Source organism: Cyprinus carpio, chromosome B18 (assembly GCF_018340385.1).
Source record: "Cyprinus carpio isolate SPL01 chromosome B18, ASM1834038v1, whole genome shotgun sequence".
NCBI lineage: Eukaryota > Metazoa > Chordata > Actinopteri > Cypriniformes > Cyprinidae > Cyprinus > Cyprinus carpio.
Window position 1 is genome coordinate 14,077,319 of NC_056614.1, and position 26,451 is coordinate 14,103,769.

Below are 26,451 nucleotides of genomic sequence, written 5' to 3' on the forward strand. Positions count from 1 at the left end.
CAGAAAATAAATAGATTTTTTTAAAGCACATATAGCAAAATCTCTAAATCTGAAATTTATTCCAATAACCAGGAGCCAGAAGGTGGTAACACATAACAACCCTTGTCTTCGCATTAGTTACAGCCAATGGTCTAATATTTTACAGCTTTAGAGTAGTTATGTAAAACGACATAATATCTGGTAACTAACCCGATTACTGATGTTTAAAGATAAGGGCATTTTCAATATCCCTAAAGCTAGTGCTTTCCTCCAAATCACTACCAAGAGTTTATTACAGATTTTATTGTAGATTATTTGTTTAATGGTTTTTATCTTTTGGATTATTTCCTTGCAAATCTTTTTGAAATGGAGATAACACTTGTACAGTGTGTAAACACTTAACTGCTTTTAGAGAAAAGTAGCTCTAACTCTGCAAAGAGAGAGATTTTGTAAAGATTCATAATGATTCAACAGCATTTCATCAAACTGTTAATTACATAATGCTTAGTTTGTTTAATGTGTGGATTAATGTGCCACTAGATCTTTACAGAAAAAGAGTAAAGAAAACGTAAATATGCAAAGTCTCAGACTAATTTTAATCATATACACCACCATTCAAAAGATTTCTGTATTAGTTATTAGATATTATATGATAGCAGCTTGTTATGTGTTTATAATATACAAATAAATAATAAAAATATAAATAAAAAGTCTGACAACAGATGTAACCAACACAAACCTGTTGCTATATTCACCATGCAAACAAATCTGAGAGGTCATGACAGAAGTTATTGGAGTGCATGTCTTCTTCAAATTATTATATATCATTGGATTATACTTTTGCACATGAACAGCTGGCCTGATTCACTAACGGAAGAGTCAATATGGCTCTCCAAACGTTTACATTTGCCCAGAGGCATAAACAAAAGACTTGCATTTAAAACACTAATTGTCAGCATCTCAATGAGTTTTATGGTTCATTTTACCAGCCCTTCCACATTTGAAGCATGAAAACATCTGTATGTATGCAATGATGACTTCAATCAAACCTTATGCTCATTTCAAGGTCTGTGAACCACTGAAGTCAAACATCCAGACTACAGCTGAACAATTCCCAACATGTTTACTGTGAATGAGGAAAACAATGAGAAAAGAGAACATATCCTCTGAATAGTGACCTGTGTTGGGAGTTTTCATTTATTTATTTGGGTTGGTAGGTGATAAGGTTTCCTCCTATTTTATCACTTCTCTGGTTGATGTAAATATCAAAGATCGCACACATCATGAATATAGAAAGACATTAAAAGAGTTCAAATTTTATTGCACTCAAAACATTGTTAAAATGCTTGAAACTTAAAAACATTAAATATGACCTTAAGAATGACAAAAACTAAAAAGAAACAACACCTGTTAGTGCATACTCTTATTAAGATACTGCACAAACATATTGGCAATCTGTCCAATGTTCTCTGTCGGATGCATCTTGGTGTAACTGATGAACTGACGTCGGAGTTTCCTCAACTCCACCATGTTAAGACTTCTCGTGAATTCAATGTATTGAAGTTAAGAAAACTGGGTAGGTACAATAATGTACATTGCATTAGCAAATGATTACATTCACAATGTTACAAAAAAATTACATTTCAAATAAAACTGTTCTTTTGAGCTTTCTATTTACCCAAGAATCCTGAAACAAAAAAGGATTTGTGGTAACAAAAACAAAACAAAACACAAAAACATTAATCAGCACAACTGCTTTCAACTGATAATGGAGCACCAAATCAGCACTTTAAAATGTGACACTGAAGTAATGGCAACTAAACATTACATTAAGACATTTTTTAAAGTTAAAAACTTAAACATTATAGTCCACAACTGATTAGAAACTACAAAACAAAAATTTTAGTTACTAATGTAATCTATTGGATTACATTAAGTAATGTATTCTGACTACTTTTTGATTACTATAATATATTCCATTCTTTTTTATTAACATGAAATGTATTAAACATTAAATTACACCAGGGTTTCTCAAACTTGGGTTCACGAGTTGATGAAAAGCTAATAATTACTTAAATTCTGAGCATTTTAAAATGTTATATAATCTGAGTATTTAATTTTTGTAATCTGATTACGTAATCCAAATGACATGTAATCAGTTACTACCCAGCACTAGCCATAACAGGACAAAATTACGTATTTATATTTAAATAAATTTCACAATTTTTTTTTTTTTTTTTTTTTTTTTACTGTATTTCTGATCAATTAAATGCAACCTTGGTGAGCAGAATAACAGAATTAGTTCAAAAACAAAAATCTTACTAACCTCTTACTAAACATTCGAATGGTAGCATATGCTGGAAACCTAGTTGCAAGACAACAAAGAATCGGTTATTTCTAATAATATCCCCTTTGAATGATGTATTATTTCAAAGGTCCATCGGCACTGGTCTATCTCTGTACATGTCTAAATGCTAAAGCATTTACAGACGGCCAGCAAACTGCAACTGCATCAGAAAGAAATTACATTCTTTGATGTTTGTGTATTCATTACATTCATATAGGTCCAACTGGACCTGTTTATTACTACAAACACATCTTCAATTAACATTAAAAGGATTAACTTTCTGTCAGGAAGTTGCAGTCAAGCTTATTAAAATTCCAGACGTGATCTTGGTTTCATGTTGTAAGTGTTTCTAATGCTTTGTCTGTGTATGGTAGGACATTCCTGTGTTGTCACAGTGAGATATATCAAATAGCCATGATGGGTGGCTCAGCAAAGCAAGACAACAATTTTACATTTCCTCCCATATGAAAAAAGAAAAAAAGAAATTCAAAGCTAAAGCTAAACGTGCTAGAATAAAGGATATCTTCTCTGTGGCTCCAGGAATGGAAATGAGATCTCCAGGGACGCTGGTCTTCTGTGACTCAAGAACAGCCTGAGACATAAAACAACACGCTATTGATACTGATGGTCTTGCTATGCAAATGCAAACTATAAACACTCACCTGTAGGCAATGAAACAGAAAGAATGACTTTGAACGCGTTCTATTTTTATAACAGAACACCTAAAAGTGATGGAAATCGTACCATTAGGACATCTTGAGTAACTTTGTCCAACTCGTACAGAAAGTTTGTGGATGAGAGCGGTTGCTGTTAAAATGCAAAGAGAAACAGGTTTTAATATCCACTTAAGGGCAATAAAAAGTACATAATGCTAATATATACTCATGCATAATGCATTACTCTTACGTTCTTCGTGGACTGATTAGGTGGTGGTGCTTTCCGTTTGAAAAGCGCATCGCAGATGGCTTCGAATGGAAGCGAGTCCTCTTGCTGAATAGTAAAGAGTGGACTATCCCATCTATTCCTTGAATCAGGGGCTTCAAAGCGCAGTATTAGCGCATCCAGACTGGTGTTTAAAAGAACAGAAGAGATTAATAAATTTAGATAATATATGTAGCATCTTTATTTTAGAACGTTATGAACTTTTGAAAATACACTACCATTTAAAAGCTTGGGGGCTAGTAAGATTTTTTTATTTAATCTTTTGTTTTCAACAAGTGTGCATGTATTAGTAGTAAAAACAATTGTTGTTAATTTTTCACCTATTGTGAAATATTACAAATCAAAATAACTTTTCTATTGCAATATATTTTAAAATGTTTTTTTTTTCCCTGTGATGGATAAGATCAGATTTCAGCAACGGATTTGGTGATATTTGATCAAGAAACATTGATTATTATTCATTTTTCTCTTTTGAAAACTATGTTGTTCAGGATTCTTTTATGAATAAAAAATAATTAAACAGGATATTTTGAAATAGAAATTACTGTAACATAACAGACACTTTTGATTAATTTAATGCAAACTTGCTAAATAAAAGTATTTCTATCTTAAAAAAAAAAACATCTATCTGACCCTAAATGTTTGAATGGTAATGTACACCTAATATCAGAAACACACAACTAGAGGAATTTAACCAAAAAACTTGTTTAAATTTACACACCTCAGGCCATCTTTCATCTGAAAATATTTGGATAAATGTAGCATTACATCACTTGCTTACCAGTGGAACCTCTGCAGTGAATGGGTGCCGTCAGAATGAGAGTCCAAACAACTGATAAAAACATCACAAGTAATCACCAATTCAGTCGATCAATTAAAGTCTTACGAAGCAAAATGTCGCATGTTTGTGGAAACAGTTCTATCATCAAAATGCTTTTTTATGTTCAAACTATGGCTGATCTATCAGCTGTTTAGGCTCTCATACTGTAGGCACCCATTCACTACAGACGATCCATTGGTAAGCAAGTAATGTAATGCTGAGTTTCTCCAAATGAAGAAAAAAATCCAAAATACATTTTCAGTAAATTGTCATGTTTGGGTGAACTATTCCTTTAATATAACTACACAGAAACAAAGCAAGAAATGCTTACATTTCTTGTTTGTACCGAGAATCAGCCTCTCTGCCTTTATTCCATTCTGAGCTCACGTCAGCTGACGTCAAACAGTACACCTGCAGGGGTTATAGAGGTATGTGAACAAGTGCATGCAAAAATAGTTTGAAATGCGTTCGAAATGAGTTTTAGGAGTTCACATACCAAGCAATGGGGTGTTTGTGTATGTTTGATAAGACAGAACAGCTCATATCTGTAGCCTAGAAATTAAACCAAATTAGTCCTCAATCAAACACCAGACTGAAATCAAGAGTGCTTCATGCAACACCAGCTGTTAGACCAAGCTCTGTTATTATAATGCTCAAGTCTGTATGTCACTCAATATAACACTTTAAGAAATGTGTTGTACTCTTGTACAGGATCAATCATTTCTAAAGGTCAAATAAAACTAAACATATAACAATATATATATATATATATATATATATATATATATATATATATATATATATATATAAAAGGCACAGATGTATTCATTTTAACAGACTTACCTTTAATATAATTCAAGGAATCAAGAATCACAATGTCGTCTTTATTTACTTTCCTATAAACAAAGAGAAAGAAGTACAAAGAAAAATGATTTCAATCAAAAGTAGCTCACTGTACTCTAATGCAAGTGCATAATTACAATTATTATACAATTATAATTATATAAATGTATTATTAAAAGAATTATAGCCTTTTATATAACAAATATAATCACTGGTGTAAAATGATTCCCAGCAGGACCTGTAACATCACGTTTTGTCTTCATTTTTCTGTAACACGTGGCATTCCAACTTTATATTTGCGCATGAACCTTAAAAATTATTTTCTTGGAATCCATAATGTTAAAAATGTAAATAAGATTAGACATACTTCCTTTCTTTATAACAGAGCTGGTGCTTTTAAGTGCAAAATCAGTTCAAATCAATAATAATAATTAGAAAAAGGAATATTTTGTTCTGGACAAATGCAGTAATTCATAAATCCTCAACTCAATACATCATGATACAACAGCATAAATGTTTTTTTTTTGTTTGTTTTTTTTAAAACATGAATAAATGTTGCACATACAATTATAAGACTTTAGCACATATGATTTAAATTAGATCGTCTTTTTATCATCTTGAACATCCTTATTTGTCATTTGACCATTATCATTCTTATGTTTGAGTTTGACTCTTTTACATCTTTAAATAACAGCAGAGACATTTTAAGAGAAACAATCACCTCTCCACTTCAGCTCTCAGTGCTCCTCTCAGATTCTTCTCTTTCTGTGAATCTGTAGTCAAATATCATTGTTGTTGCAGATAGATTCAGATCAGTTACAACCAGTGTTGGGGTAACGCATTACAAGTAACGCGAGTTACGTAATCAGATTACTTTTTTCAAGTAACTAGTAAAGTAACGCATTACTTTTTAATTTACAAGAGAATATCTGAGTTAATTTTTCAAATAAGTAATGCAAATTACTTTTATTTTCCAATTTATTGATTGACAGCTCTCATGTCCCCATGTTGAGAGAAATCAGATGATGTTACTGTAGTTCTAAAATAAATATGAATATGCATTAATTCATCTCAATTACAAAAACAACAACAAAAAACACAGATTCGGTATTCCTCAAAAATGAATAAATATATTGAAACTAAGAATATGACGCAAACCTGCTATAATAAAATGTTAAACAACACAAATATCCTTTATGTATTTAATCCCATTCAATTAACCAATGTGTTTTCTTCTGACCTTTGATGGCCCAGTTCAAACATACTAATAAGCAAAAATTACTCTAGACAAACATTTGTTGAAATTTCTTCTTCTGCAATTTACTGTACAGACGTAAATTTCCTTTCCCTTCAGCCTGAGGCTTATTAATTTCATTTTTGGTGTGAAAATGCTTTTATATTTGCCAAAAATAGAACTTTTTTTATTTCAAAAACAAACAAGCAAGCCCTGTCCAGATTTTAAAAGTAACGCAAAAGTAACGTAACGCATTACTTTCCATAAAAAGTAACTAAGTAACGTAATTAGTTACTTTTTATGGAGTGATGAAATATTGTAACGCATCACTTGTAAAAGTAACTTTCTCCAACACTGCAATGAACTGGAAGTATACATTTTTTTTTTTTAAATGTAAAATGTAAAAGTTTGACAAACCAGCTTATAATATATACAGGTAAGTAAGACCAACAACCATCTCATCTCAGGCAGGTTTAAGAGCTTTGTTTTTCAATCAGGATAGCTAGCGCACATGTGTAATACTGTGTTTAAACTAGGGACATGTTTCTCAGGAAGATGGATCTAGGCTTCATTATTGTCCTGACACACACTTATATCAGTACATATCTTTAAACCGCGATGCATCATAAACTTCCAGCAGCTTCTTACCTGAATATACAGAGTTCTTGTCAAGCCCTTGATCTTCATCTCCGACTATATGAACCTTTCTTTCTGTATTTTGCGTGAAATATTCTTTCAGTTCATGTGCTCGTCGGGTTTTACCACTGCACGGGTAACCACACATTATTATTAAAGGCATTTTAACACTTCAGTCTGGATGACGGGCGGAGATTCATCCTTTTCTACAGAGCTGCGTGCGAGATTTTCTTCTTCGCGCTCATGTAGTGTGCTGTTTGCTCCGTGCATTGCTGCCCTCTACGGGTCAGTGGTCAGAAGGTAAAATAAACACAGATAAACACAGTTCCCATAATACTTGACTTCTTGTTGTAATTAAACTGTTTTGAGTGGTTTGAGTTTCCAAAGGTGGGTAAAAATCATTTAACAGAGATGGATAAACATATGATCTGCTACTATGTTTTCAGGTTTATTATTGAACATCTAAATGCGTTATTACAGATTGACTGTCTCTCTAAGACAAAATGATGACATTTGCAAAATAAAAAAAGAGCATTTTCTATATCCTACATCAGCTGAAAGGAAAAAAAACTTTCTGAATTGCCTTTTTAGAGATATTTTAATTAATAGCTTTGTTGTTCATTAAAACAGTATATTAAATAAGAATTGTTTTTCAAGTTGCAGTTTGCTTGTATGTCTTATTTATACTGCATGTATGCAGAATGCTGAATGTGCAAGTACCCACAAAACCACCACACACACACATACACACACACACACACACACACACACACACACACACACACACACACACATACACACACACACACACACACACACTTATTTTATTACAGCTATAATCAATAAAAACATACAATTGGACATTATTTACAATTTTAAATAGCCCTTATTTTTAAATCAATTTTATTTGTCAAGACTGTTTTCAAGGATCTCTCCTTACACACACACGCACACACACACACACACACACACACACACACACACACACACACACACATACACATGAGGCTGAATGACAATGTTTTAGTAAGCTAAGTTGCTTTTAATGTATATCCATGTTAATGCAACATTAATATTCCATTTTCTAATTCTAAAAAGTCAAAATCTCGATAATTGTAATACGTAGGCTTATATTAGAAATAATTGTAACAATAATAATATTATAATAAATAAACATTTTGTTCATAGTGTGCAGAGACATTTTAATGGTGCTCTATATTTAACCAAAAAGTGTCCATTGTAACCAATCTCACATAACTATTCAATAACAATTTTAAAGGTAAAAAAAAAAAAAAAAAAAAAAAAAAAAAAAAAATCCTTACCTCAGTGTACAAATGCTCCAAAGCCCTGCATGAATCAGGGAAAGGGAGGATAAGCTGCTCTCAGTGGGAGCTTTTTACCATAATTAGTGTATGATCCTTCCAGTGTTGTTCATTAGTTTCTATGAGATGTCTGCTTAGTCATAGTTGCTCATTTGAAAGAAAAAATAAGTACAATCTTAGGTGCAACTAGCATAATGCTAATTTAATAGAGTAAAATAAGACTGATTTGCAGTTTCATATGCTTTTTTAAAATACAGGTTTTATTTTAATAACTTACCCAATGCATTCATTCATCCATCAATCCATCCACCCATTCATTATATTCTTTCAGATATCCAGCCACGGTTACAGCAGTTGAATAATTAATAAATATTTAGTTGTCTAATAAGCCATTAAAAGCACACACACACACACACACACACACACACACACACGGATTTTCTACACAATTGTAAGGGTTGTCAAAATATCATTTTATTACAATTATATCAACAGCAATGTCACTATAGGTTCCTTTTTTCAATGTAGCTTTTCAAAAGCTTTACCATGAAGTCTGTCTCCTGAAAAAAAAAAAGAATGAATAAAATGTGTAATCACAAAGCATCAATGCACAGTTTTTACTTTTTTAACTTCATACATTTAGTTGACCAATTCTGTAAATAGCTCTAATCACCTGATTATAAACATCTTGTGTCCTCTTTAGATCTTGAAGCTGAGCCTGAAGAGCAGCTCTGAGCACCTCCTGAGTGATCAGCTCCCTCAAATCCTCTGCACTCCCTGATTCTCTCAAAGTATTCCTGGGAGGCTTTGAGGAGAATGGAGAGTCCTGGAACTGGCTGTTTGAGATGCTCTTCTTGCCCATGAAATGACCTGCAAGAAGACCAACAATTATAACGGGAAACTGATTTAGTAGTTTTATTCTAATTGCATGACGATTAAATGAAAACATACCTGTCGCCCAGAGATTCCCACGTGGATGCACTTTTATTTTGGAAACTTTATTTCGCAGCTCAGTTAAATCGAGACTGACCGCGGCGCTTAACGAGACGTTAAAAAGCATAATGAAAGCAAATAGTCTATATCTGCAATGTCCGTCTTCAGAACTCACAGCCATCTTCTCAAGTAACTGTTCAGAAGTGGTCGCGAACGCTCTTCGTTCTTCTACCGGCGTACGGTATTTATATCAACAGAGTGGGGTGGGATGCCAAACGCCTCTGAGGTCACAGTTTTAGTCACTGAACTCACATAACGACAGAGAACGCTTAGTCTGGTTGAATGAAGATGGGAAACGCTATGTGACGTGCGTTGGCTGTGCGCATGCAATTTAATTGAATTCATAGAATGGAAAAACGTTTTGAGGCGTTGCGAATTCATAAAGCTTACATTTCTATAGTTATGAATCGCATTTATGACTATGTAATAAAGACAGGATAGTTCTGAGGAACTATGACTATAATTTTTTAATAGACTATCTAGTTCATATGAATCATAGGATAAAGATGAATTTAAAGATACTAATCTGTACTTACATGAAGTGCTTGAATAAAACAAGCTGCACATTTTCAAAGCATACTTGTAGGAAATATATTATGCGTTTTTTAATACATTTGATATACATCTGGCTGCAGTATGAAGACTATATACACTGTAAAACATGATTTTTTTCGGTAGTTGTAAATAAAACAAAGCCTGTGTAATCTGTTAGCAATAAAATACTATTTCAGTTTTCCTACTTAAAAATGTCATATTTAATTCATTGTTTTACCTGCCTTTTCTTCGTAATCACTGGCGGAATTTTTTTTTTACACCATTGTGTGACTCCTAATATAATTAAATTCAAGTTTATTTGTATAGCGCTTTTTACGATACTTATCGTTGCAAAGCAGCTTTACAGAAAATGTTACGTTTCTACATTATATTTAGGAGTTGGTTATTACTGGTTATGATGGCAGAAATCTACAGTAAGAGTCATGCAGTTAGTTACAAACTACACATAATCAAACAGATGGTGAACACTATTATTAGCAATGATTATATGTTGCGATTAAGCAAAATTTGGTAGTTTATACAAACATTTTACATAAGAAATTAAGAGAAAAAACAAGAATGAATTAATTTATAAAGCAACACACCTTTAAATTTGGCTCAACATTTTTATTCAATACAAAATTTAGCCTTTAAGAAAGTTAAATCTTGACATATGGTGCAGCTGTTAAGTCAGATCAACCAAAAACTGAATTTGGTATGACATGGAAAATGAACAAATACAAATTCTTCCTGTAGTTCTTGTGTATGCACGGTCATTAAACAGAGAAAATGAAATATGACATGTCTCTAAGAGCAAGTGCAGGATGTTCACAAAAAAACCACCATAAAAACTGGTCACAAGAGGGACGCGTGTTCCCTGACGGCGTTACTCTTGAAATTCTTCATTCTCTGTGTACCAAAACAAACAGCCCGAGCAAACACAGTACAGCATACTGTCAGGAAACAAAGAACAAGTGTTAGGACAAGTGCAGTTTAACAACAACTCATCAATTAAACGTGATACATTACATACCTTAAATTTGGGGTAGTCATTCATCAAAATTGTGACAATTCCGATGTAAGGCACAAACCTGTCATAGAGGAAGCGTGATTAGAAATACGGTGATTTCCAAAGCAATGTATGACACGCATTAACTTGCCCAGCCCTACTTATTTTTAATAGTGAAATTCTTAATGAAAGACTACATTGCCCATGATGCTGTGCAGAAAATCCCACCAATCAGAGAGTTGTGGGGAACTGCCACTTCCATAAAGCACCATGAATGACCTCCCTACACTCCCAAAACTCTCAAGTTAAACTATATCTTATTTATAGATATAATCAACAAATTTAAGTGAATAGTTTAATATTTCACCATCGTTTTTAAATCGATTGTCATTATTAGCCCTCACTATAGCTTGCTTTTTATCCAATTTTCAAATACATTTTTGCTAGTTGGTAATGTTGTGTTTTTTTTTAAATCTCTATGGGAAATATTTAAGAAAAAAAAAAAATTCCAGAACCAACACTGGCGACTAGGGATTCTTACCCTCTTGCTCTTCCCACCACGTCTTTCTTCTCCAACCAGTGCTGTCCCTGCTTGTAAAGGCCTCTGTCATCCACAGAATTATTGTCACCTTTCGTCAAGAACTTGATATCACCGTTTTCTCTGAAATTAGTAGGGATCAATGTTATTGGAAGGAACAAAGACAGACAGTATAATCAGAAAAATCACAAACGGCGCTTTATACTAATACACACTGCTCTAACCTCGTTAAAAACAAGCACGCCGTCTTAATTACTGGTGCAGTAGGCAACTGATATTGATATATTGATTGAAACACTGCTTATATTTGAAATCAGCAAAACAAACATGCTCCTACCCAACAGTATTACACTTCTGTCTTGATAGCTCCGCCCCACAAATTCATAAACATGCTATGCAGCACAGGCAACTCCCCTATCATGATTGGACACACCCCTTACTGGTGACTGGCTAGAAGTGTGTTTCGATGCTCAGTCCGATCCACTTTCAACAGTGTCTCTCAGAAATTGCTTACTGTACCTTTAATATTTTCAGCCCAAGCTACGGTAAAAAAGAATTGCATGAACACTCTCTTTAGGAAAACGTGCATTGTAAGCATACTGTACTTACTTTTCATGGATTTTTAGGACTCTGTGTACAATGGGAATTTCTCTTCCCTCAATCCTGAACACAACAATCTCTCCCACTCTGATTGGATCTTCAACACGATTTGTGAGAAAGAGAAGGTCTCCTCTGTGAAATGCAGGCTCCATGCTTCCACTACAATAATAATGACATTAATATCAGTGCTGGGCAACAATTAACTGCGATTAATCACATCCAAATTAAAAGTTTTTGTTATGTGTCTACTGTATATGTATATATATTATGTATACACACGCATACAGTATATATTTTGAAAATACTTACATGTACATATATTTATATTCATATAATTTATATTATATATAAATATTATTATTATATAAACATAACATATTTTTATTAAATATATACATGCATGCATGTGTATTTATATATATACACATAATAAATATACACAGTACACAATTCTTTTATTTTGGATGTGAAATTTGCATTGTCTTGTGCAGTATTTAAATTATATCCGTCTTTGATTATATGCCTCAGTTAACTTTCAAATATCCCAGAGGGTTTTATATTTGGCTTCCTAACAAAAAGCTGGTTTTAAGAAATATTTTTTAAAAAGAAGATTCATAAACCAATTCCAAAATCAAAAGTCACTCAAACATTTTAAGGACGTCTATGAAAATAGGGCCCATTGTTAAAATGATAGAATTATTCAAAGGTGTTTAACCTGTATTTTGAATTAATTATGCATGGCATTTATCTTGTATTTAAATTTAAGGAAATATCTACAAATTTAACAGATAATGTCCTGGAAGAAACCAGTACTTTTTCTGCATTTTTTTTTTCTCACAGTGAGTGCACCAATCCATATAACATCTTTAGGGTTTCCATACATTTGCATTCACGTTTCAAGTTTGTTTTGTGATTACTGGATAAGAAGTGAGTGACTTCTACATTCTGACATGCCCAGTTCCTACAGTTAAAAATGAGCTTTAATGGTTCTGTAAATAAAAGTACAGTGCACTACAACAGTCCAGGAAATCACTCATATTTTAACAATTTATTTCATCAACGGGAACAAAGCATCCTGTAAAAGATAACAAAGCATGCTGCAAAAATATGACCATATTACCTGAGAACAACCACAATCGGACTTTCACTCCCAGTTACAACCATCAAGCCTTTCCAGATCATCAAAGCCGAAGATACAATCATGCCAAAATTCAGCACCTGATAGTAAAGCTGAAAAACACGAGGTGCAAAACATCAGATGGCTTTTTCTTTGGCTCCCAGTTTGATTAAATTTCCTGGCCAAAGTATGTTGCTAGTAAAGATAATGATGACTGATGGAGATTTAAGGTCTCTTGTAGTGCAACGGCTTAAAGTAAAAGACGTGTTACTGTAACATATAAATTAAGAGCAGCCTTCATTTTACACACCTACTTAACAACAAAGTATGTAACCATTTAAAGCATATTTCATCTCTAACGTTACTCAAGCCACTGCCATTCAAGCTGACGTGTAGTAAGCAGAGGAAGCGCCGAGCTAACTGGCTAAATAAATACACACCTGCCGCTTATTCATTCGCCGGACATCGTCGAGGAAGTCAAACGATAGCATTTTGTCTGTAGATCAAATCTGTATGACAAAAGTCAATTAAAATAATTGCAAAATTGAGATTTTGTTGCAAATGTTTCGCCGCCACTGCTGTTAGCGGATACGCGGCGACTCTTCTGGTTTTGTTACTTCCGGTAAGAAGAGGAAGAAAAACCCTATGAAAGGTGATAGGTTGTCGTTTATTTTTAAAAATGTTAAGAGCTGCGTGTATGGAATAGATGGCTCTTGAATTATAATAATTTCGATAATCCTGTTCAACAAACTAAAATTACAAAATTTCTTACCTTTAGGTGAACACAATAAAACATTCCCTGGCTGCTAGTGAGGCATGCTGTCACAAAAGGTCAGTCAGTGTGTGTTAAATGAACTGTATCTTTCCTAGGCAATAGCAGCCTATTGTAGACAAGACTTTAAGGTATGTACCTTACAGCACAAAATAAAAATAATAACCTATCCAGAGAAAGATTCGATTAAGTAAATAAGTGTGAGGAGTTTTTCCACACTAAGAAAATCGTCTCATTGCAGATTTAAACTTATCAGACATAAAGGTTTAATCTGAAACATTACCGGTGAAATAACGAAGAAATGACAAAAACAATAGTAATCTTTGTATTTTAGATTTTTAAAGGCCCCCAAAACATAAAACCTCTGCTGATAGCACACACTGTAAAGTTGAGACTCTGATGTCTTTAATATGTAAATTTTCCATACAAGCATTTACAAAAGTGCTAAATTTGATTGTAAGAATGGCTCATTGAATATAAATGTAATTGAAACTAATAATCTACATGGAATGAATATGAAAATATATTTTCTCTGAGTGCAGATACCTGGGTTTAAGGGAATACCTTTTAGAATAATGTAATCTCCATAGTAGCAATACAGTTACAGATGTTTAGCTTTGTAATACAAGCACGCTACCTAATAAATATAAACTTAACATCAGACATGCCCTTCCTTCAAGACCAGCACAGCGTAAGCACCACCAAAGATTGACCATCAAAGGTACTAAATTCTTCAGCATTTTTGGTGACCCTGAAAACAGCCAAAATATTACATGACTGTCTCACTTATGGCTACATTAAGTAACATACACAAAATTTTCCTGCGTTGTAATGTACTCAAGACAGGTTTGACATGGTACATGAACAAAAACATACACTTGTTCTGAAGCAAAACATTGTAACACTGACATGATGCTTTTGCAATTACACAAAAATAAATTATGATTATCCACATACATAGGATGGACAAGTAAGCAGTAAAAAAAGTGACAATTAATTGCATGAATTAACAGTTATGTTAATCCAAATAATGCAATAAAACTCTGAATGAGTGTCTGTTTTAAACATTATTTCATATATGTGATAAATGACATGAGATATTGTATTTCACTGTAAGGCAACATGTTTGCAGTACCACATTTATCAGCTGCATATTCAGCAACCTTTTGCTTGCAATTAACTTGATTAGCAGCTTTCCATTAGGAGTCCTTTCTTCTGTTCAGGCCTTTTCTTCCTCAAATCCGCTTGTTTCTGACGCCTGTGTGTCTGTGAGCTCACTGTGGAGTTTGCTTTGCACCTCGTCTGTGGACAGGCCAGTCTTTTTTGCTGAAAGAGGTGTGGTTTCATCGCTCAAGTCTGTTGAGTGTTCTTGTCCTTTCCCTGTGTCCTCATCGATAAAGTCGTCACGCTTCTCCGGTTCTTTGACCTTATGTACAATAATGAGGTGTCTGCTGAGTGCTAACTGAGAGGTGAAACAAAGGCCGCAGTGCTGGCACTGGGGTGCGTCACTGTCGGTTCTGTGTTGAGGTATGTGCTCCTGAAACTGGGCCTGCTCTTCAGAGGTAAAGCCACATTTGGCACAGTGATAAAGTGGCTTAAGTCGCTTGCCAGGTACGCTGCAAGATGTTTCCCCATTTCCTGCTGCTCCATGAGCCCCCTCTGCTCTTCTTTTCCGTTTCTGAAAGAGAAAAATTCAGTTGCATATGCTGTACTTGAAGAACAAAATAAATAAAATAAGCATTTGTGATTACCTCGCTTGTGGGTTTGACCACCTCCTGAGATGCTAGCTTTGTCATCTGGTTGAAATCTGGGTTCTTGATTCCATGCATTAAGCTGATGTGGTTCTTTAGCATAGAGTGTTTAGTGAATGACATCCTCTCAGTTGTGCAGTACCTTCAGGAGTTTTAAAGAAACAGCACAAAGTTGATGGAACTTCTTTGAATATCAAATTTATTTTTTAATTATATAGTATAGTGATTTTACCAGCAGGTGTACACTTTCTTTCTCCCATCATGATCACTGCGAAGGTGTCGTTTAAGACTCAAGGGTGAATTAAAGGACATTTCACATAGTCGACATGGATGCCTTTTTACCAACTGCAAAACACAGGCATGTTCAAATGTGAAGATTTTGGATCATAGATTCAAAATCCTACATGCACTGCAAAGGATCTCACCTTGCCATGGCTGGTCTTCATGTGATTGACGTAGGTCTCTCTGTCAGGGACCCACAGGAGGCACTCTCCACAGGTCCAACCAGATTTCTTCATACTAACTCCAGCACTTGACTTCTGTGCAGCAGATCTCTCTCTTCCCTTCATGCAGGCCTCATCAACTGGTTTGGGTCAACCTTGGTTGGAGGTTTTGGGGTGACATTATGTCAGACTGATGTGTCCGTCTTTTTCTGCTTCACCTCTGAAAAACCCAATGACCAGTCCACAGAAATGTCACTCTCCACACTTTGTTCAAACATGATTTTTTCATACAACTGCCACATGCCGTTTAAATGTGAAATTTTGGATCATAGTCAAAATCCTACATGCACTTTTCACCTTTTCATGTGATTGACGTAGGTCTCTCTGTCAGGGACCCACAGGAGGCACTCTCCACAGGTCCAACCAGATTTCTTCATACTAACTCCAGCACCTGACTTCTGTGCAGCAGATCTCTCTCTTCCCTTCATGCAGGCCTCATCAACTGGTTTGGTCAACCTTGGTTGGAGGTTTTGGGGTGACATTATGTCAGACAAAGTTGATGTGTCCGTCTTTTTGGGGCTTTTTTCTGCTTCACCTCTGAAAACTCCACCATGAACAGTCTGCAGATGAAAAAGACGATTTATTTCACTTTTTAAATATGAATAATTTTTTTCAATATCCGAGTAATACAATACAACACTTGTTTTTTAGGTCAGCACTGATGAGATGAGACATCTCTATTGCTGTGGTAGTACAATGGCATAGCTAATAGCGATGGCAGATTCAAAAATAAATGACCTGCTCTTTGTTTCCAGAATGCAACCACAAGAAGATAACAAAAATCTCTTCTAGCACTTTCATTGTGCCACAGTATTATACTACAAAATTCCTTTTCAATTTATTTTGTGTTTACCCTGCTATCTAAACAGACCACATCCAATGTTAATGGACAGTTTTGTATGCTTTTGTTAAAAGTTATTGTAATTACAAATCAAACACGTCTGCCCCCCCCCCCCCCCCCCCAAAAAAAAACCTAAGAACCTTGGTGTCACACTGAACAACCATCTGTCATTTGCAAGCACCTCACCACAAGTGACACTCTCATCTTTACTACGTGCCTCCCAGCATGCTATCAAACTCACGCAGCTCATGCAGAAAACATATTTGGGTTAACTTAAAAAAGAATCTTGCATGGGCTTGTTTATTTCTACTAGGTTTTGCTGTAGTGTTTTCCAGAAAAAAAGTAACTTCTGACAATGTCGCAACAGGTCAAATTTGAAAATTCAATGAAATGAAATAAAAATTAATGAAAAATGTAAGTATAAAACATTATAGTGGCATTTCAATATAAGCACGATTTTATTATAAATTTATTTAAAGTGAAACTAAAACTACCAGCATGTGGGAAATGTGCTATACAAAAGCATTTGGGCTACAAATATGTGCTTTGTACGTTTTGCATATTTGACGCTAATTGCATTATATAAGATGCTTTGAAATAAACGTTGCAGCACATTTCAGATGATGAAAAAAACATGACATATTCTGGAAAATACAGTATATTATGTACATTATTAGATTTATCCAGACAGCACTTACTTGCTTACGTACAGGAAGTACCTAATTTAATAATCTCATATGAAGCATTTTTTGTAAGCTGGTAAGAAGCATCTGCTAAATGTCTTAAATGTAAATGACTTCTAGTGCCAGACAGAAGCATTATGTATAAAATATGTATGGAGTGATCTCACACCTAAACATACTAAATACATTATTCAATGAAGTTTTCCTTTAATAAATTTACATGAACAGTTACAATCCAGCCAGAAAGTTTTTGCAGGTCTTTAGGCGCGTTTCCATTACCCTTCAAATTGCGCAAATTGAAAATGCGTCAATTTCGCAAAAACTCCCAAATATTGCAAAAAGTTTTTACGCTCACATGAGAAGCTTTTTCAGGCAATGCGAAAAAGGAATAATTCACAAAACTGCAATGGAAACGTTTTTTTCACATTTACAGGTCACATGGCATATGTAAAAACTCATATGATCATTCTTCAATGTACTATAACCTCCAAGAAACACTTCATATGTGGCCGCTCTCCAGTATAAGGATGTCATTAATACCATTAATGCTTAGATAATTTACACTGCACACGTCTGTGGTGCAGTGTGGCTCTGATACGGTCACTGAAGCTGATCGTGGCCACTTTAGTCAATGCTTGTGTTTATTCCAGCCGTGCCACGCATGTTTCTGAAGCGGCTTTCTGTGCTGCTTCTGTAAAGATACACACATACGCCTCCTTTGAATAAATATAGCCAAAATCCGTTGCCATGACTTATCGCGAGAGGCGAAATATTACGTTTTAGTCGCATAACATTGGTTAATGCAAATGCCGTCATTTCGCATACTTTTTTAAATCGACATATCGCAAAAGTTTTGGGCGAATTTGTAATGGAAAAGCACCTGAAGTATACATGACGACAATGCATAATTAAATATATAATATCACACATTACACACCACCTCTGACTTTTGGAGTAAGTGCACAATGCCAAGGCCAGCTGTAGTCTGATTAACATGTAAACAAGCTGGACAAAGGCGAGCTACAATAGCATTCTGTTAGAATTTAGGTCTGTTCATCTGACTTCACAGAAATCAGGCTAACAAAATCATTTACATGACATCTTAAAAAAAGGACTAGATTTTTGCTTTAGCCCGATTGAAATCAGGTTTTTAAAGTGCATGTAAACATTTTATTAGTCTAAACTAAACTTAAGCTAAAGGCAGTTTGATAAGACAATATATGTGCAATCATTTTCCCAGTTACACTAGATGACAGAAACTGTGTCAGTTACACACTGCAATGACCAACAGCACTACAAGCAGTTACAAACCTTGAAATGTTGCACCAAAAGTAGCTTCTCTGGGAAGAATGAAGTGCATTCTGGACACTTGAACACACATATACGATGATGAAAATGTTGATACAACAACTGCTTCCTCTTAAAGACTGTTTCACAGGAACACTTGTAGATCACCCTGCACAGAATGAACCAGAAGTAACTCCTCAGCACAGTTCTAGGAACATTTTTTAAGACTGAAATTACGGCGTAACAGATCAATAGATGCACTTACTGATGGTTGGATTCACTGCCACCATGCTTGTTTTTTACATGCATCAGACAGCCATCAGAAGATCTGAAGGCTACAGGACAGATAGTGCACTTATAGAAGACCTCACAATGCTTCTCCTCAATGTGACTCTTCAAGAGGGACAGGGACATGAAAAGCATTTCACAATGCAGACACCTGAAAGAAATTTGAGCACATTAGAAAGAGGGCGAGGGAGTGGAAAAGAGCGAAAACAACACAAAAGACATTCGTGGTCTCAGAGAGGACATTCATTTGTCTAGAGGTCACAGTTCAAGGTACTTACGAGTACCCAATTTTACGGGCATAGTGGAGACAATTCTCTTTCACATGCTTCTGGATGTCCACTGAGCGACTGAGTGCCCCACATTCAGGACAGCAATAAGGAGATTTGTGTGAGTGAATGCGCTGGTGGGCCCTGTAGCTGCACTTGTTGGGTAGAAGCACTGAGCAAACCTTGCACATCTGCATTTCAAGAAAGCAAACACAAGAAATATATTTCTTCATCAAAGGAAAACATGTGTCACATGTTCATATAGAACACGTGCCAAGTTTTTAGAAATGTACTCTTTGTATTCACATCGATTTCATAGGTTTTTGAAAAACACTTTTTTTCTCTATTCAGTAGAATGACCCATCAACTAAAAGATAGTAACATTTCTTTCTGACACCTTCAAAATAGGTTTACTGTACCATTACCATTATTTTAAAACACACACACACACACACACACACATACTCTTTTTTTAAGGTTTATAGTATTTTTATTTATTCACACACACACACACACACACATACTCTTTTTTTAAGGTTTATAGTATTTTTATTTATTCTTTTTATATAAAATATTTTATTATATTTCAGAAAGTATTATGTTTCTACAAAGTTTTTAAAATAATACTGAATTCAGAATGTTTGATACTTATAATCAAAATAACACATACCCCATCGGAACTAATCTTGCCTTGTATAAAAATGAAAAATGTCTGATATTTTCATAGACCTATTTACCTTATCAATCATGGGGGTCCTTTCTGTGCTTTTTTCTGCATAAAATTTGTTGCACAGAGGTTTTTCGAATAATATGACAGTGAAGCAGTTAATTAAAACACACATACACACACACATCAACAAAAGAATTGGTAATAAAAGATTTTGCCAAAATACAAAAAGTGTTTTTCGCTTTATGTATCCACAAAAAAAATCTTAATTTAATACAAAAATTGAAAGTATCACAAGTGGCATAGTCATTGTACGTGTGAATTGCATTTTTAATGTACTCAAAAAGAACATGTCACTGACTTGACTTCTATAAAAACAATAATTTGTTGCTTTTGTAATAATTTTACATGACACGTTATGCTTTGTGATTCCAGCAGTTCATTGATCGGACTCACCAGACCTTCAGCCTCCGTTGATCTCTGATAGTGACCCGCAAGTGCTGTGTAGTCTGACATTTGTTTATTACAGTCCAGACATTTGAATCCATGTTTAATAACTTTGTCAGGATAAAGTGGCAAGACCACTTGGCTTTTGGCTGACTCTGAGGTGGTGCTCCCGCAATGTATCTGATTTACAGACTGCTTAGGCTTGGTGGGCGCCAACATCTGGTCAACAGCAATGGGCTTCATAAACAACTGAGTGCACTGCATCACCATGCCTTTGTTCTTGTGATCTCGAGCGTGTGCCAGGAGAGCACATTTGTTGAAAAACACCAATGTTTTGGAGCAGTGGGTGCACGCGACTTCAATATGCACACTCCTACGGCTGTAATGGTAACTAAGACTCTTTTCCAGCCCGAACGAATCTCCGCATTCTAGGCAGCAATAGCCTTGCGGTGGGAGCTTGATATTGGTGCCTGGTGGTGGATTCAGGTCAGGAACATATGTTGGCACTGGGTTTGAGTAATTCAACAGTCTGTTTAAGGTTCCAGCTGCTGTATTTGGAACAACAGCTCGTGTGTTTGGAGACACTTTTTTAACTTGATGCACCAATGGTACAGAACTGCAAACCATTGACGATGATAACTGAGAGGGCTCCTGTCTATTAGTGGAAGACCTTGCTGTAACCGAGGCAGCTACGCTATGTGGCACAAGATTTAAGCTTGCCAAGTGTAATGCCTTCGGTAGGTAGTTTGTATTCGCAAAAGAACCAGTCTGAGCAGAAGCAGCCTTCTTTTGCTTGTTGCCACCATGTGTTGTCTTTAGAGCATGACCATTATTTTGAGTTTGAAGTTTCTTTGAGTTCCTCACTGATTTCATGCTGGATTTGCTCCCCAGTAAAGGTGTCTTTGAGGCTTCCTGCTTTCCATCTTCAAAAATGACCTCTGAAATAGTATTATTTGAATGATACAAAGGCAATGTTTTCGAGAAGGCATCTTCAACTGAGGACTGTGATGGCGATGACCCAAACGGTGATGTAAGATCTTCTGTTTCAGAGTCTGGCAATATGCTTGTGACGGTGCGTTTGATTTCTCCAGATGAGGTTTTGATTGTCTTTATTCTGACTCGTGGGATGGCTGGAGGGGAGCCAGTAGCGACAGCTGGAGATGCTTTACCACTGCTGTCACTGCATATACTCATTGGGCTGTCAGGCTGTTTCGCGAAACGTTTCACCACCTCCAGAGGACTTCTTGGGCTCCTTGGCGATATTGGTATTTTTGGACTAATTTTCATGCTCTCTTTTGGGGTAACTGGGAAGTCCTTTGAATTAGTTTGCCCACCTGGATCCTTTTTTGCATTCAGGGCTGCTAATGCATCAAGGCAAGATGACAATCTGGAGCTGTGAGCTTTGACGCATGGACGGGAAGAAGAAATGTTTGTCTCGGGAGTTGGATACACATTTGTTCCACAATCTTGGATGCGGTCACTTTTAGTCTCAGAAATTTGTTCAACTGTATCATCTTTGAAAGATGAGCCATCACACCCAAGATCATCCAAACCTTTTGAACCAGGATGTCTTTCATTGCATGTCAAGCTGGATGCATTTGGCTTTCCATGATTGTCTAAAACAGGAAAAGGCGAAGATGTAAAGAGTGAATCAGATGGGAAGTATGAGGCCTCTGCAGATTTTGGATGGTCATCGATTCCATTGCTATGAATGTCTTCAGATTCTGGGCTGGATATAGGGCTGAACTGAGGCATAGGTGCTGACAGAGAGGGAACTTTTTCACTCTTGTAGAGGACAGGAATCTTTTCCATGGAACGTCTTGAGCAGTCTCCATTGACAGAAGAGCTATCCAGTCTTGGATAGCTGGATGGTTGCATCTCCAGTGAGCCCGCTGAACTCTTGAACCCATTTTGTAAAAGGTGCCCCAAATGAGAACCCTCCTTCTCCACAAGATTTTCATAGGAGTTCTGGCGGCTAGTGTTCTTTACTATAACACTGACAACAGGGGCATCGGTTGTAGGCACTGGGTCAGGGATCAAAACCGTGGCATCCATACACATATCCGGGTGCTTAAGGTGTCCCTCTCCCTCATCTTGATTCCCGTGAATGGCCTCTTTAGCATCCAGACTGGTCGCATCAGGGATGTCAAAGGCAGCCAAGAGATCATCAAAATCAGGGGTCTTCATATCACCCATGATTGGAGGCTTTCAAAACCTGAAGCCAAAATATGTAAAGAGAAATAAATGTAAATATATGCAGGCCACATATATGTAAATACAAAAAATACTAGAATTAACAGGCATAAAACCATATCACAGCGTAAGTTAACATTTAGGATCTACAATATATATTAATTTAACTGTAATCACCATTTGATTCCTGGTTAATTCATCTCAGCAGTTTTTTGTATCCATCAGTTTGTATCCGGCTGTTGTGCTCGTTCATCTGTATTGCACTGACATTTCCAGGAACTTCCATAGTACTGGTCCAGCCAGCTCAAAGACTCATGTAAACCTTGACTCCATTCTAAGTATTTTAACATTACAACACTGTATATGGCAACTACACTCCTGTTTATTTTTTAGCCAGTCAAATTTACCATAGTATATTAAGATAGCCTGTCACCCTCGTCTAAATTAGTTTAACATGAAAATTTTTGGAGAATTAGTTTAAGACCGATAGAACACATTTTTACAGGCGTTACGTAAATAAAAAATAACATTTATCAAAAGTTACGAGCCTTTTCGTACGACGTTAAAGAGCTAGCGTTAGCTCAAATGCTAACTGAGAAAACAAACCTTCGCCGAACTAACAAACCCCTTTAAAAACATCGCTCACGGTCAAATTAGTACTACTTCACCCCGTTACACATGACCTGTCATTTTATATATGTTTTATAATGTTAATACAGATGAGAGAGCATTTATGAAGAGAGTAAAGCGGTTCGTACTGACAGAAGCGTTAGCTGTACAGTCGGGTGCGCGCTTCTCTAGCTGCTTGCATCTCAGCTCTGTAAATAACGCAAACCTGCGGTAATAATAGAACAGTCTGCGGGTATACAGCCAAACACGGTTTTAAAGCAACCTTTCAAAAGCCATGCAAATGGACGAGCAAGTCAGCGTAAGGTATAATTGATTTGTGAGGGTTATAAAAGTGAGTTGTTTACAGTTGCCCGCTGTCTGCTAGCTAACAGCTCTCTCCCCTTCCTGTGTGCGCGAGGACCCCGATCAACGCCACACACGGGCCGTGGCTCAAATCCCGAGAAGCTGCCTACATAGACAGCATTTTGGACGGCATCCATATACATTTAGAAGACGCAAAAGCACCCACGATGCGCACGAATGCTGTATAGGCTCAACCACAGACAAATAGCGATGTCTCTACAAAACAACAAGAGCAACTAGCCTATTTCATAAAGCGTGTTTAAGGGAGTTTATTTTTATGGATGGGACGATTACATACTGGAAAATTTTTTTTTTTTTTTTTTTTTTTTGTCCTTTGCACATTACAAAGTAATTCGTCACGGCCATCGTCTTTTTGTATTAGGCTCTTTTTTTTTTTTTTTTAAAGGATTGTTATAAACCTTAACCTTACATTTGAATTTTTTCAAAATTTATAATTTTTGGATAACGCTGGTGGTCTTATTTCAAATTCGCTATAGATTAGATAGAAGGTTAAACTGGTGTAGACTTTGACAGAGTGGAAACGCATTCTATCCACTGAAAACATATCTTTCTGAAGAAACTGCCAAGATAAAGGTATGTGGGTCCTTCCTATTCGGTATTTGAACTTGGAATATAGCCTACATGTTTTTCAAGTACATGTGATTAAACTTATAAATACCCACATCAATAGACACATCAAACCAACAACAACAACAAAAAAAAACAAACAAACAAATAAATAAAAAAACCCTCAGGCATTAAAGACCTTAATTTTTTTAACCTCAGTTTTTTTTTCAGCTTTAAACTGTTTTTTTTTTTTTTTTTGTTCTCAGCCCCATATCGGAAAAAATGGGATTGGTTTTTAAAAGGATTTTACACAGAAATTGTTATGAAACAAACATGTCCCTACTGCTCATGTGTTCTTGATAACAATTTAATGATATCAAATGTAACATTTATCATAATTGTGACATTTTTATAGGACTGAAGCTAAAAATATACAAATTGTGTGTCTATCTCTTTATTTTTGTAAAAAATATTTTTAGTTTAAAATTTTAACTAAAACCACAATTTTACAGTTTTAACATTTAACATGTCAGATAATAATCAGCAAGAAATACTTTTGTTCTTAATTGTCTTCCCTGTATTTTTCTAAAGATATTAACGTGACAACGGGTGAAGGGGTTGAAGGCTGTAACACATTTGAAGGGATATATTGCCTTAAATTTACATTTTTGGTTTTGTTTCTGATATTGTCCCCTTGTTTCTGGGTCAAAATATCTGCATTGCCAACATTATCTTTCTGCTGCAGAATTCAATGGGTGCAATATTTTGATGTATGATGCTTGTCAATGTTTAAGTGGACATATTACATAAACTTTTTTTTTTTTAAAGAGTTGTCATGATTTTGGAGTATATATATATTTACTGAAACCATGACTATTTTATGTTTTTTTTCATTAGATTTATTAATAAATAAAGCAAATAAATCAACCCTGTCACAAGTTTACAACCCTGTAACAATGAGAAATACATATATTTGTGACAGGGTTGTGGTTTTACACTCTAAATGGCCACTGTTCCTCATGTAGTGTAGGAGAGTAGATCATATATGGCAGCAATAAAATAAGTACATTGTATATACTTATGGATTAAAATAAAATGTTGAGAAAGTATTAATTTTCCATCTTAATTTTATGTGACAAGTTGTTAACCTTGAAAGTACCCTCCCTGACTATAACATGCCTCAAAAATATGAATAAAAAGTATGATACTACTAACCATCTTCTGCAACAGTATTAAAGAGACCTGAATGATGTCCTTTCTGGGAAATTATGTCACATATGAGTGGAGTCAAAATTATTATGGGCATAGAATGGTTAGTGTGACAGGGTTGAGTTCAGACTGAGGGACATAACTTCAAAGTCTGTTTTTATCAAATATTTAGCATTAATTTATTTTTTTAAATATATTTTTAGAAGAAATGAACACACATATGCTTACATTGTTGCCAAAAATTACAGACTCTATGCACATTTTGTTAATAATTTTTCTAAGTACGAAATCAGTGAAGTGCCTCAGGGACATGACAAAATGCTTGGTATAAGATTGATATAAGACATTGGGGTTAACTTGTGCTGATTACGTGTGTATTTATTTTCCTATATAATCACTGGAATTATCAAAAACAGGAATTCCTTTGAGAATACGTAGCCTAATTGACGATGAAAGCTTGAACAGTCAAATTCAGCAATTAATTGATTTCAGAAATAGTTTCAAGTTATCAATTTATATAAATGTCCAAATACAGTTGGACTCTTCTAGTTCATCAAATACTTCTTGATTCTTCATGACTGTTCCACTGTTAAATATAGTCTCCACAAAATGTAAATAAACTCCTAACACTGACCTTAACTTTTCACATACTATTTCTTATAAAACATTTTCATAAAACAGTCTTTTCAACCTGATCAAATAGGCCTACATATTGTGCAATTACATGCATAGAGAGAGAGAGAGAGAGAACTAGCTGAATTCCCTTGCCTTTGAGAAAGTAGAAACAGAGGAGAAATTTCAAATACACTAACTTCGTATTATAACTATAAGATAATAAACATTTTGATACAAGTATACAATATACTTTTTTATGTTTGGGTTTTTTTTTTTTATGTGTATTATGTTTTGTGGAAATTTAAATTTAATTGACATAGATGGCAAAAAAGGAAAAAAAAAAATTTTTTACTTTGACGATATGTCCAGGAATGATTATGCACAAAGTTAAATAACAACATTCAGGTTGTGAAGTGGACACATAAAATGTTCAGGAAAAGGCTTGGTTTATATTAGTAAATTATGACTGTTTGCTC

At 35.1% G+C, this 26,451-nt stretch overlaps 4 protein-coding genes across 5 annotated transcripts; all 4 read right to left on the reverse strand.

The window, feature by feature from the left end:
- Nucleotides 1-338: 338 nt before the first annotated feature.
- On the reverse strand, nucleotides 339-7,060 carry LOC109086617 (protein KTI12 homolog). The gene is made up of 9 exons (XM_042743947.1): nucleotides 6,814-7,060; nucleotides 5,653-5,704; nucleotides 4,932-4,984; nucleotides 4,585-4,640; nucleotides 4,420-4,499; nucleotides 3,233-3,392; nucleotides 3,071-3,133; nucleotides 2,850-2,918; nucleotides 339-1,533 (listed from the first exon to the last, which is right to left on the reverse strand). The coding sequence occupies exons 1-9, from the start codon at nucleotides 6,962-6,964 to the stop codon at nucleotides 1,390-1,392; spliced, it is 828 nt and encodes a 275-aa protein (XP_042599881.1). The 5' UTR covers nucleotides 6,965-7,060; the 3' UTR covers nucleotides 339-1,389.
- A 1,494-nt stretch (nucleotides 7,061-8,554) lies between these two features.
- nmba (neuromedin Ba) lies at nucleotides 8,555-10,105 on the reverse strand. 2 transcript variants are annotated; one of them, XM_042743949.1, is made up of 3 exons: nucleotides 9,075-10,105; nucleotides 8,797-8,993; nucleotides 8,585-8,683 (listed from the first exon to the last, which is right to left on the reverse strand). In XM_042743949.1, the coding sequence occupies exons 1-3, from the start codon at nucleotides 9,235-9,237 to the stop codon at nucleotides 8,627-8,629; spliced, it is 417 nt and encodes a 138-aa protein (XP_042599883.1). In that variant the 5' UTR covers nucleotides 9,238-10,105; the 3' UTR covers nucleotides 8,585-8,626. The 2 variants fall into 2 exon arrangements, with proteins under 2 accessions (XP_042599882.1, XP_042599883.1); XM_042743948.1 differs by having other exon boundaries at nucleotides 8,555-8,683; nucleotides 8,797-10,105.
- A 151-nt stretch (nucleotides 10,106-10,256) lies between these two features.
- sec11a (SEC11 homolog A, signal peptidase complex subunit) lies at nucleotides 10,257-13,557 on the reverse strand. The gene is made up of 6 exons (XM_019072205.2): nucleotides 13,355-13,557; nucleotides 12,918-13,027; nucleotides 11,807-11,956; nucleotides 11,201-11,320; nucleotides 10,684-10,741; nucleotides 10,257-10,603 (listed from the first exon to the last, which is right to left on the reverse strand). Exons 1-6 carry the CDS (start codon nucleotides 13,403-13,405, stop codon nucleotides 10,553-10,555), a joined length of 540 nt encoding a protein of 179 aa, XP_018927750.1. The 5' UTR covers nucleotides 13,406-13,557; the 3' UTR covers nucleotides 10,257-10,552.
- A 371-nt stretch (nucleotides 13,558-13,928) lies between these two features.
- znf592 (zinc finger protein 592) lies at nucleotides 13,929-23,805 on the reverse strand. The gene is made up of 10 exons (XM_042743950.1): nucleotides 22,790-23,805; nucleotides 20,429-22,634; nucleotides 19,318-19,496; nucleotides 19,017-19,190; nucleotides 18,776-18,920; nucleotides 16,375-16,500; nucleotides 15,863-16,012; nucleotides 15,670-15,782; nucleotides 15,438-15,579; nucleotides 13,929-15,364 (listed from the first exon to the last, which is right to left on the reverse strand). The coding sequence occupies exons 2-10, from the start codon at nucleotides 22,613-22,615 to the stop codon at nucleotides 14,906-14,908; spliced, it is 3,675 nt and encodes a 1,224-aa protein (XP_042599884.1). The 5' UTR covers nucleotides 22,616-22,634; nucleotides 22,790-23,805; the 3' UTR covers nucleotides 13,929-14,905.
- Between the last annotated feature and the right edge of the window lie 2,646 nt (nucleotides 23,806-26,451).